We start from the raw sequence: 13,135 nt of genomic DNA, 5'->3' as shown, positions 1-13,135 counted from the left end.
TCTAGACTGTGAGCCCACTGTTGGGTAGGGACTGTCTCTATATGTTGCCAATTTGTACTTGTACTCTATATGTTGCCAAGAGGCCCCCCAATGCTTAGGCGCAGGAAGGCTCGTCTAGGGCCGAACCGCAGCCAACCTGAAGTGACGTCAGGCCCCCCCCCCGACTTCCGCACACTGGTTGCCTTGGCGACCGTTCCTGGGGATGCAACGCCCGGTTGCCTAGCAACCGGCCGGGCCGGTCCCCTGGGGCGGAGTTTCGGCCGGTTTCCCCGCATCCTTGGGTGCGGCCCCCAGCCCCTGCTGCCGCCCCTGGCATCCCTTGCTCCCCCCGCTGCCTTCTGGCCCGGCTGTCCCCGTCCATGGCCTCGGTGCAGGCCAGTGTTGGCCCCAGGATGACCGGGACCTACACCTTCTCCAGCCAGCCCCGGGCCCTGCCCTCTCAACGCCGTCGCTACCGGAGCAACCTGGGCTCGATGCAGTGAGTAGTCACTCGTGCAGTCATATTTCTTGAGCGCTGACTTTTATTCCTTCATTCAATCGTATTTATTGAGCGCTTACTGTGTGTAGAGCACTGTACTAAGCGCTTGGGAAGTCCAAGTTGGCAACATCTAGAGACGGTCCCTACCCAACAACGGGCTCACAGTCTAGAAGGGTTTGGTTTTGTTCTCTGTCTCCTTCTTTTGGACTGTGAGCCCACTGTTGGGTAGGGACTGTCTCTATATGTTGCCAACTTGTACTCCCCAAGCGCTTAGTACAGTGCTCACAGTCTAGAAGGGTTTGGTTTTGTTCTCTGTCTCCCCCTTTTAGACTGTGAGCCCACTGTTGGGTAGGGACTGTCTCTATATGTTGCCAACTTGGACTTCCCAAGCGCTTAGTATAGTGCTCTGCACAAAGTAAGCGCTCAATAAATACGATTGATTGATTGATTGATTAGAAGGGGGAGACAGACAACAAAATAAAACAGGTGCAGAGCACTGCCCTAAGCGTTTGGGAGTGGACAAGAGAACAACAAATCAGACACATTCCCAGCCCACAGCGAGTTTACCGTGTAGAGGGGAAGACAGATATTAATATAAATAAATACATTACGCATATGTACATTACGAGAAGCAGCGTGGCTCAGTGCAAAGAGCATGGGCTTGGGAGTCGGAGTTCATGGTTTCTACTCCTGCTCCGCCACCTGACTGCTGTGTGACCTTGGGCAAGTCACATCACTTCTCTAAGCCTCAGTTACCTCATCTGTAAAATGGGGATTAAGACCGTGAGCCCCACGTGAGACAATCTAATCACCTTGTATCCCCCCCGGGTGCTTAGAACAGTGCTTAACAAATGCCATCGTTTATTTTTATTTTTACTGATGTGGGGCTGGGAGGGGAGATGAGTAAAGAGGGGAGCAAGTCAGGGCAATTCAGAAGGGAGAAGAGGAAAGGAAGGCTTAGTTGGGGAAGGCCTCCTGGAGGAGATGTGCCTTCAATAAGGCTTTGGAGGGGGGAGCCACTCTCCTACCCGCCACCCTGCTTCTTCCTCGCACCTCTCTCACCACTTTTTAAATTATTATTAAGATTATTATTCCCATTATTATTATATTTGTTAAGCACTTGCTATGTTCATTCATTCGATCATATTTATTAATTCATTCAATCGTATTTATTGAGCATTTACTATGTGCAGAGCACTGTACTAAGAGCTTGGGAAGTACAAGATGGCAATATGTGCCAGGCACTGTACTGAGCTCTGGGGTAGATACAAGCTAATCAAGGTGGACACAGTCCATGTCCACATGGGGCTCACATTCTGAACCCCATTTTACAGATGAGGTAACTGAGGCACAGAGCAATGAGGTGACTTGCTCGAGGTCACCCAGCAGACAAGTGGTGGTGCTGGGATTGGAACCAAGGTCCTTCTTACTCCCAGGCCCATGCTCTAGCCACTAGGCCATGCTGCTTCTCACCACTCCCCACCCATTAACAACCCCTTCCTCCACATACCTTCACATACAGGCACATGAACTTCTCCCCTGACATAATATCCCCTTGGTTACACCTCATCCCCAACCATAACCTTCCTCTGTAGACTGAATTAGTGGACAGGAAATGTGTCTGCTCTGTTGCATTGTTACTCTCCCAATCAATCAATCACATTTATAGAGCACTTACTCCGTGCAGAGAACTGTAATAAGTGCTTGGGCAAGTACAGTATAACAAAGTTGATGACATGTTCCCTGCCCTCAGTTACCTCATCTGTAAAATGAGAATTAAAACTGTGAACCCGATGTAGGATATGGACTATTTTGAACCTGATTATCTTGTATCTATTCCAGTTCTTAGAACACTTCCTGGTACACAGTAAGCACTTAACAAATACCATAGAAACAAGCAAATGACAAAACAACCAAGCTTAAAGTCTAGAGTCTAGACTGCCTACAGTCTCCTACAGTCTTTCAAATGCTTAGTACAATGCTCTGCACAGAGAAGGCATATTTGTCTCTCCTCTGACCAGGGCATCCCATGTCGATGTAAAGTCACCGCCTAGAAAGTATGGCTTTTTCTGTAGGCAGGTGTTGAGTGGGCATCACATCACTGGGGAAGGCTGCCTAGTCAGACGAAGGACAGCTCATGGAGACTGGATCTATACATAGAGAGGCCCTTCCTCATTGTAAGCACCCAAAAGGAGATGGTGTAGCATTTGACAATTGCTTGGATCAACCCTTCCAGATCTGTGCAGAGAAAAAAGTCTAGTGGTAATAATTAATAATAATAATAATAATAATAATAATAATAATAATTGTTAAGCCATCACTGTGGACCAAACACTGTGGTATACATACATGATAATCAAATCAGACACAGCCCTTTTCCCACATGGGGTTTGCAATCTAACAGGGAGGAAGAACAGGTATTTCAAATCCATTTTACAGATAAGGAAACTGATACCCAGAGAAGTTAAGTGCCTTGTTAAACGTTGGCCACACAGCAGGAAGGGGGCAGAACCGGGAGTAGAGCCCAGGTCTTCTGAGTCCCAGGCTCATGTTCTTTCCACTAGGCAATAATACACTCTCCCCTTTGCCTGCCTTTGTCCTGCCCTGATGCTCTTGCTGTTGTCTGGCTCCAGTCTGTCTAATTGTATGAAGGACAGTGGTATACTCTTTTGTTGCTGATAATGTATTTTGTTAGTTGTAGTGTAGTAGAAGTAATAGTGTTTATAAAGCACTTGTTGTGTGCAGGGCACAGTATTAAAGCACTTGGAAAGTATACAGAGGTAAGAATTAGCTACGGTTCCTGGCCTTCAAGGGATTCACAATCTAAGAATGGAAAGGGGATGAGAGGACAGCAACAGACACATAAGGAGTGATGAAACAACATGGCCTAGTGAAAAGAGCATGAGCCTGGAAGTCAGAGAACATGGGTTCAAATCCTGACTCTGCCAAATACGTGCTGTGTGACCTCAGTCACGCTTAATTTCTCTGCCTCAGTTCTCCTGTTCTCCCTCTTACTTGGACTGTGAACACCTTGTGGGACAGGGATTGTGTCCAACTTAATTCACTTATGTCTTTCCAAGTGCACCTAGTAAGTGTTTAACAAATACCATAAAAAAAAACACAGAAGCAGCACACAAGACAAGGGCAAATGCACCAGACACAAATTAATAGGAATGTGTGGCCAGAGGAGCAGAATTTCAGGCTCCTCAGTGTCCAAGACGCACCTGTGGTAGCCATAGCAGCTGCCACAGTAGCCGCCAGTCTTCCTAAGGTTTGATGGAGGCCTCATGTTGTGGTTGCTCTTGTCTCTTCCTCCTGGGTGGTAGAAGGCAGGATGCAGTGGAGGCTTCTCAGAGGCAAAGAGAGAGGGTGCCAGTTCCTGGGAGGCAGCGTGACTGGAAGTCCAGTAGGAATGTGGGCAATGCAACTTATATTCAATGGCCTACCCTACTCATTCAAGCTCTCATCCTATCCCGTCTGGACTACTGCATCAGCCTTCTCTCTGATCTCCCATCCTCGTGTCTCTCTCCACTTCAATCCATACTTCATGCTGCTGCCCGGATTATCTTTGTCCAGAAATGCTCTGGGCATGTTACTCCCCTCCTCAAAAATCTCCAGTGGCTACCAATCAATCTGCGCATCAGGCAGAAACTCCTCACCCTGGGCTTCAAGGCTGTCCATCACCTCGCCCCCTCCTACCTCACCTCCCTTCTCTCCTTCTACAGCCCAGCCTGCACCCTCCGCTCCTCTGCCGCTAATCTCCTCACTGTACCTCGTTCTCACCTGTCCCGCCATCGACCCCCGTTCCACGTCATCCCCCGGGCCTGGAATGCCCTCCCTCTGCCCATCCGCCAAGCTAGCTCTCTTCCTCCCTTCAAGGCCCTGCTGAGAGCTCACCTCCTCCAGGAGGCCTTCCCAGACTGAGCCCCTTCCTTCCTCTCCCCCTCGTCCCCCTCTCCATCCCCCCCATCTTACCTCCTTCCCTTCCCCACAGCGCCTGTATATATGTATATATGTTTGTACACATTTATTACTCTATTTATTTATTTATTTTACTTGTACATAGCTATTCTATTTATTTTATTTTGTTAGTATGTTTGGTTTTGTTCTCTGTCTCCCCGTTTTAGACTGTGAGCCCACTGTTGGGTAGGGACTGTCTCTATATGTTGCCAATTTGTACTTCCCAAGCGCTTAGTACAGTGCTCTGCACATAGTAAGCGCTCAATAAATACGATTGATGATGATGATGATGATAGAGTATGTTAGGAGGAGGGAGCAGTATTCCCTGTGGATTCACTTGGCTGTGGTGCTTATTTCTCCCTTGTTTTCTACAAGAAAGTGGAAAGGACTCCCCTTTCCCCTTAAGTCACTCTGCGTGCTTACTGTTTGCACAGCACTGTACTTACAGAGACATAATCCCTGCCCTCAAGGAGCTTACTATCTAGCAGGGGAGCCAGGCACTAAAATAAATTACAGGTATTCATTCATTCATTCAATTGTATTTACTGAGTGCTTACTGTGTGCAGAGTACTGTACTAAGCGCTTGGGAAGTACAAGTTGGCAACATATAGAGACGGTCCCTACCCAACAACGGGCTCACAGTCTAGATAGGGGAAAGCAATAGTAAACAAAAAATATACTATGGAGTAGAGGGAGGGAAATGTGTGCCCAAGTGCGTAGGTGGTATGGAAGTGCTGAAGTGGTGGTAGGGGGGAAATAGGCTGTGGAGATGAGAGAGTAATGATTCTGATTCTTAGAAGGACGTTGAAAATGGGGAGACCAGTGATATGAAGTGGAGGGGAAGGGAAGTTCCATGGAAGAGAGAGGGAATGAGCAAAAGGTCATCAGTGAGAGAAGTGAGAATGAGGCACAGTGAGTCTCCTCGGCTAGAGAAGAGAAAAGTTTGTGATCTGAGGTGAAACAACATGGCCTAGAGGATAGGAGCATGGGCCTGGGATTCAGAAGTACTTGAGTTCTGATTTCAGCTCTGCCACTTGTCTGCTTTGTGACTTACCTTGGGTAAGTCAGTTGACTTCTCTATGCTCAGTTACCTCATCTGTAAAATGGGTTTAGGACTGTGAGTCCCATGGAGGGCATGGACTGTATCCAACCTGATTAGCTTGTATCGACCACAGTGCTTTAGTACTGTGCCTGGCATATAGCAAGCCCTTAAATGCTACAAAAAATTTAAAATTAAAAAAATTCAAAAGTGAGAGAGGAATGACGATAAGTAGTGTGAAGAGGGATGATTGAAAGCCATAAAGCCAGTAGTCAGGATTTTTTGACTGATGCAGAGAGGAATGGGCCGTTATCGTCCCATCTCCTTCCTACCATTCCTCTTCAAACTCCTTGAGCCAGCTTTCTACACCCCCTGTCTCCACTTCCTCTCTTCCAATTCTCTTATTGCCCTCTCCCCCCGACCCAAATCTGGCTTCCGTCCCCTTCACTTCACAGAAACTGCCCTGTCACAGGTCACCAGTGACCTACTTCTTGCTAAATCCAACAGCCTCTATTTCATCCTAATCCTCCTTGGCCATTCAGCTTCCTTCAACAGTGTCAACCTCCTCTTTCTCCTGGAAACATTATCCAACCTCGGCTTCACTGACACTGTCCGCTCCTGGTTCTCCTCTTATCTCTCTGGCTGCTCCTTCTCAGACTCCTTCGTAGGCTCCTCCTCTGCTTCCCAGCCACTAAATGTGGGAGTGCTTCAAAGTTGCATTCTGGGTCCTCTTCTTTTCTCCATCTACGCCCACTCCCTAGGAGAACTCATTTGCTCCAATGGCTTCTACTACCATCTCTATGTGAATGATTCCCAAATCTACCTCTCTAGCCCTAATCTCTCTCTTTCTCTGCAGTCTCTCATTTTCTCCTGCTTTCAGGATATCTCTACTTGGATGTTCCGCTGACACATCAAAATGAACATGTCCGAAACAGAACTCCTTAATCTTCCCATCGAACCCAGTCCTCCTCCTGACTTTCCCATCCCCGAGACAACACCATCATCCTCTCAGTCTCACAAGCCCATAACCTTGACGTTATCTTTGACCCATTTCTCCCATTTAACCACATATTCAATTTATCACCAAATCCTGTCAGTTCAACCTTCACCACATCGCTAAAATTGGCCCTTTCCTCTCCATCCAAACTGCTACTATATTAAACTAAGTATTTATACTATCCTGCCTTGATTACTGTATCAGAAATCCTTGATGATCTTCCTGCCTCCTGCCTCTCCCCACGCTAATCCATACTTCACTCTGCTGCTCAGATTATTTTTCTACTAAACTGTTCAGTCCTTGTTTCCCCACTCCTCATGAACCTCCAGTGGTTGCCCATCCACTTTTGCATCCAACAAAAACTCCATACCATCAGCTTTAAAGCACTCAATCACCTTGCCCCCCACCTACTTCACCTCACTTCTGCTCTTCTACTAAAATCCAGCAGACAGACTTCAATCTTCTAATGCAACCAACTCACCGTACCTCAGTCTCGTCTATCTCACCACTGATTTCTCACCCATGTCCTGCCCCTGGCCTGAATGCCCTTCCTCTTCATATCTGACAGACCATCACTTACCCATCTTCAGAGCCCTTCTAAAATCACATCTCCTCCAAGAGGCCTTCCCTGACTAAGCCGTCATTTCGTCTTCTCCCTTTCCCTTCTGCATCACCCTCACCCTTGAATTGGCATCCTTTATTCATCCCTCCCTCAATGTCACAGCACTTAAGAACATAATCCTAATTCATTTAGTCATATTAATGTCTGTCCCCCCCAGACCATAAGCTTCATTCAAATCTGTTATATTGTACTTTCCCAAGCACTTAGTACAGTGCTCTGTACACAGTAAGTGCTAAGTAAATACCATTGATTGATTAATTGAAATACACAGCTCTAGACACAGTTAGTAGTAGCACATTGACATGTGCTTAGAACATAGTAAGTGCTTAATAAATACCATGATAAGGTGGAGCTTGGTTCATTCAGTCATATTTATTGAGCACTTACTGTGTGCAGAACACTTGTACTAAGCATTTGGGAGAGTACAATTTAACAATAAACAGACACATTCCCTGCCCAGAATGAGCTTTAAATAATTATAGTATTAATTCATTCATTAAATTTGTTGAGTGCTTACTGTGTGCAAAGCACTATCCTAAGCATTTATTAAGTGCATACTCTGTGCAGAGTACTGTACTAAAAGCTGAGAGAATATCTTGTGGGCAGGGAACCTATTTACCAACTTTGTTATATTGTACGCTCCCAAGAGCTTAGTACAGTGCTCTGCACACAGTAAGTGCTCAGTAAATACCATTGATGGATTATGTTTCAGGAGAACTGTGTGTTGTATAAAGACTCAGTGCTAATTTGTCAGTCTTTTCAGTCACGTCCACACATGCCAACAGTGCTGTCGATGACAGCAGCAGTTTCTTCAAACAGGAAGGGTAAGAGAACAGAGGACTTGATATTGCATACGTAATTACCAGGAAGAAGTCCTGCAGTCAACATCATCTAACTTTGCATGCTGAACAAAACAAGTTAAAACAGACACCAATGGGGTTTTGACATTTCCCGCCACGCAGGCAGCACATATATTTTCTAAAGGTTCCTGATGTTCAGAAATCAGAACATTGTCCAGAAAGGATGTGTCATGGGTGGCCAATACGTTCTCACCAATGCAGCCCCAAGCTTAATTAACATAGAAAATGAAAAAGTACAGCCAAGTTATCATGAGCAACTATGAGGTTCTATTTTCCGTGAAGAATAAGAGAGGAGTATGTATAGTTTCCATTCTGCAGAAAGCCAAAAGTCATTGTTGGGTTTTAGTTAAAACTGTTCTGAAACCTGTTCTTTATGGGGCAACTGAGCCACTGAACAGAAACCATTCATTCATATATTCAATCATATTTATTGAGGGCTTACAGTGTGCAAAGCACTATACTAAGGTCTTGGGAGAGTACAATATAATCATCTCCACAGGTTTTGTCACTTGAAGGCAGGCGGTTACTCTGTTACTGCCTCTAGATGACCTATAGATGAATCTACCAACTCTGTGATATTGTACTTTCCCAAGCATTTACTACAGTGCTCTGTACACAGTAAGTACTCAAAAAATACCATTGATGGGTTGATATTCAGAAACCCTCTCTCCTCCTTGAGAAACTGAAATAAGCTGTTGTCAGAGTATTCTCTGTAAGGAATTCTGATTTCCTTAGCATCTCTGGGCTAAGTAAACTCAAGAAGTGAATAGCCACCTGCCCTGCAAGAAGAGAAGCAGTGTGGCTTAGTGGTTAGAGCATGGGCCTGGGACTCTAAAGGACCTAGTTTCTAATCCCAGCCCTGCCACTTCAGTCAATCAATCAATCAGTCATATTCATTGAGCTCTCACTGTGTGCAGAGCACTGGACTAAGCAGTTGGGAGAGTACAGTATAACAATTTAAGAGACACATTCCCTGCTCACAATGAACTTACAGTCTAGAGGAGGTGACAGACTTTAATGTATGAAAATAAATTATGGATCTGTACATAAGTGTTGTGGGACTGGGAGAGGGAATGAATAAAGGGAGAAAGTCAGAGTGGTGTAGAAAGGAGTGGAAGAAAAGGAAATGAGAGCTTTGTCATGGAGGAGATGTGCCTTCAGTAAGGCTTTGAAGGTGGGGAGTGTGATCGTCTGTTGGATATTAAGAGGGAGGGCATTCCAGGCCAAAGGCAAGAAGTGGGCCAGATAAACAACATTGGGGTACAGTGAGTTGTTTAGTATTAGAGGAGCGAAGTGTATGGGCTGGGTTGTAGTAGGAGAGCAGCAAAGTAAGGTATGCGAGGTGATTGAGTGCTTTAAAGCCAATGGTAAGGAGTTTCTGTTTGATGCGGAGGTAGATGGGCAACCACTGGAGGTTCTTGAGGAGTGAGGAAACCTGGACTGAACATTTTTGTAGAAAAATGATGCGGGCAACAGAGTAAAGTATGGACGAGTGGGGAGAGACAGGAGGCAGGGAGTCAGCAAGGAGGCTGACACAGTAATCTAGGTGGGTTAGGATAAGTGCTTGGATTAACGTGGTAGCAGTTTGGATGGAGAGGAAAAAGCAGATTTTAGCAATGTTGGGAAGGTTGAAGTTGAACAGACAGGATTTAATGATAGATTAAATATGTGGGTTGAATGAGAGAGAGAAGTTCAAGGATAATGCCAAGGTTATGAGCTTGTGAGACAGGAAGGATGGTGGTGCTGTCTACAGTTATGGGGAAATCAGGAGGAGGACAGGGTTTGAGTGGGAAGATAAGGAGTTCTATTTCATACATGTAAAGTTTGAGGTTCCGTGGGTCGGGACATCCAAGTAGAGATGTGTTGAAGGCAGGAGGAAATGCAAGACTGCAGAGAGGGAGAGAGATCAGGGATGGAGATGTAGATTTTAGTATCATCCTCATAGAGGTGGTAGTTGAAGCCACGTTTTCTTAAAATCATCCTTTCCCTTTCATCTAATAATAATAATAATAATAATAATAATAATGACATTTGTTAAGCACTTACTATGTGCAAAGCACTGTTCTAAGCACTGGGGGGGGATACAAGGTGATCAGGTTGTCCCACGTGGGGCTCACAGTCTTCATCCCCATTTTACAGATGAGGGAACTGAGGCACAGAGAAGTTAAGTGACTTGCCCAAGGTCACACAGCAGACGTGTGGCGGAGCCGGGATTCGAACCCATGAACTCTGACTCCAAAGCCCGTGCTCTTTCCACTGAGCCACGCTGCTTCTGCCCGTTGTTGGGTAGGGAGCATCTCTATATGTTGCCGACTTGTACTTCCCAAGCGCTTAGTAAGTGATTGCACACAGTAAGCGTTCAATAAATACGACTGAATGAATGAATCTGATTAATTAGGTGGAACTAATTGTGAGCCTATAACATTAAAATTTCTCCTTTGCCAAGGCATATTGATAGTTTAAAACATTAGCTGCAGAATCTTGAGGTAAAAACTTTCTTCTAAGATCAAACTCATTTTCAAAGGCCTCAGATTAAAGACTACCCAAAAAGGCCTCAAACATTTTTTCCCATGTGTTCTTGTTAAAGTCCTGTGAAATCATATTCTGCTTTACAAAATTCAATTAATAACTAGGAATGTTGGTTTTCAATTTTACATATTACAGAGAAGAGGAGCCTATTCATTATGGAAACATCATGTATGACAGGAGGGTGATTCGAGGCAACACTTATGCCCTACATACGTTACCTGTGGTGAGTGTGATTTGCATTATAAATGGTCAAACATTTTAGTGTACTATGAAATAGGTTCACCTCTTTTGGTAGACTACATTTTCAAACCATGAATTCTCCTTTCAATTATTTTGAGGTTATTTCATTTCTCCAGGTTAAAAAACGTTTCCAAAAAGCTTATTTTTTTGGAAAGAATTATACTCTCCTATAAAGCCCCATCAATGTAAGATTACTGGTTGTAGTTTATATTCGCGGATTTGGGAGAATTAACTTCTGTTTCATTTACCTTGGGATTCGTGTGGCATATTTATGTCTTGAGTTTGAACATCCATTGAAAGGCAATATGCATCACCCTATGAGGATTAACATGTTGCTCTTTATAAAATCCTTAAATACCCCCAGCCTTGAGGTAATAATACAAGAATATTAGAACAATATGAACATACTAGCTAGTTTCAGTCCGTTCCAAGGAAGGAAGAGGAGGGGAGGGAAAGAAGGGAGAGAGGGAAGGAGGAGGGGAGAGAGAAGGAGGAGGGGAGAGAGAAGGAGGAGGATACAGTAATCTTGTTATGGGCAGGAAACGTGTCTGCCATCTCTGTTGTATTATTCTCTCCCAAGCGCTTAGTACAGTGCTCTGAACATACTAAGCACTCAGTACATACCATTGATTGATGGATTGAGAGTCATCAGTCAATCTATCAACAATATTTATTAAGCATACTTTACTGTATCTGGTAACCCAATTCAGTAACTTACTAAATAGTATCTGATAGCCTGAATGTGTTATTGCAGCTTCCAAAACCAAACCAGTTTACAACCAGGAAGAAGTTTAGGAATGGAGAGAATTTTGTGAAAAATTCAGAGAAATCTATGTCTGGTCATGAACAAAAGTGGTGATGCGAATAATAATAACAGTAGTATTCGTGCTAAGCACTGTACCAAGTGCAGGCTAAGCACAAGCTAGAGGTTGAAAAGCTCACCACAAGAAGTTTACAACTAGTGAGAGCTTACAATCTGGTGGTGAGAGTAAGACTCTAAGGTATTGTCCCCTCCCAAGCATTCAGCATACTGCTCTGCACACAGTAGCGCTTATTAAATACGATTGATTGATAGGACCACCCTCACTCCTGGGGACCCAGGAGCCTTAATAATGAGAGGCTCAGGGCCTGGGGTAACACCCTCTGCTCATGTTAGGGATGAGACCTCTGCAGTGACAGGAGAGAGAATGGAGACTGAAATTTAAGAACAGAACAAGCATTCTGCTTCATTTCTCCTTTGGTGTACTTTAATGTAATTTCAGTTGCAGGGGATGAAGATTTAATGTTTCAAAAGGATTTTCTTCACCAACCTCAGGTAGCTGACGCTGGAGGCAAATTTAAGAGACATTACTTTCTCCTATAAGCTCCTCCTAGAGTCAGTCAGTCAGTCAGTTGTACTTATTGAGCACTTACTATGTGCAGAGCAGTGTACTAAGCTCTTAGGGGAGTACAATTTGACAATAAACAGACACAGTCCCTGCTTACAGCAAACTTATTGTCTAGAGGACTGTAAGCTCCTTGAGGGCAGGAACTACCCTACCCATTGTACTCTCTCAAATGCTTAGAACAGTGCTCTGCACACAGTGAGTGCTCAGTAAATACCATTGATTGTTGATTGACTGAACTTCTGTCTTCAGCTACAGTTTTTCAGGTGATATTGACCTGCACTTTCAAGATTTCTAGGTTTACACTCTGTTTCCACTTTAGAATACATCCATTTCTCACAATCCTAGGCTAAAGTGCTACATAAGAGAGGCTTGGGGGCACATGGTGCCCATGGGAAATGGAGAAAAAAATTTATGATATTTTTAAGTGCTTATTATGTGCCAGGCACATAATAAGATATATTATGTAGATATAAAATAATTGGGTTGGACACAACCCATGCCCGACATGGGACTCATGATCTTAATCCCTATTTTACAGATGAGGTAACTGAGACACAGAGAAGTGAAGTGACTTTCCCAAGGTCAAACAGCAGCAGAGCAGGGATTAGAACCCAAGTCCTTCTGACTTCCAGGCCCTTCTGTGCTGTATCCACAAGGAAATCCAGCTTCTCAATCTTTAAAGCTGTGATGGGGAGGGAAAAGAAGGAGAAAGTTTAAAAAGCACTTGCTTGTATCTTGTACCACAGTGTTTGGTACATGGTAAGTGCTTTATAAATATCATCTTTGTTATTACTCCTATTATTATCGGGGGAGGAGGGCAGAGCAGGATAGGTGCAGGGAAAGAAATGCCACGTTGGTGTGGTCACCATGTCAACCATCAATGGTATTTATTGAGTGCTTACAGTTTGCAGAGCACTGTACTAAACTCTTGGGAGAGACAATAACAGAGTTGGTAGACGCTTCCTGTGACCACAATGAGCTTATGTCCATCCCTTCCATCCAAGTCAAAGTTGCCTTCCTTA

The 13,135-nt window shown here is 44.5% G+C and overlaps 1 protein-coding gene across 1 annotated transcript in view; it reads left to right on the top strand.

The window, feature by feature from the left end:
• Positions 1–240: 240 nt before the first annotated feature.
• The window catches only part of RSPH3 (radial spoke head 3), a 28,849-nt gene continuing 15,954 nt past the window's right edge, over positions 241–13,135 (top strand). Inside the window, exons 1-2 of the mRNA XM_038740038.1 lie at positions 241–478; positions 10,621–10,708. Of these exons, the coding sequence (XP_038595966.1) occupies positions 360–478; positions 10,621–10,708 (207 nt within the window). The 5' untranslated portion in view covers positions 241–359. The remainder of the gene's footprint in view (positions 479–10,620; positions 10,709–13,135) is intronic.

Source organism: Tachyglossus aculeatus, chromosome 2 (assembly GCF_015852505.1).
Source record: "Tachyglossus aculeatus isolate mTacAcu1 chromosome 2, mTacAcu1.pri, whole genome shotgun sequence".
NCBI lineage: Eukaryota > Metazoa > Chordata > Mammalia > Monotremata > Tachyglossidae > Tachyglossus > Tachyglossus aculeatus.
The sequence above is the reverse complement of the archived record's forward strand: the minus strand, read 5'-3'. Positions and strand labels throughout refer to the sequence as shown.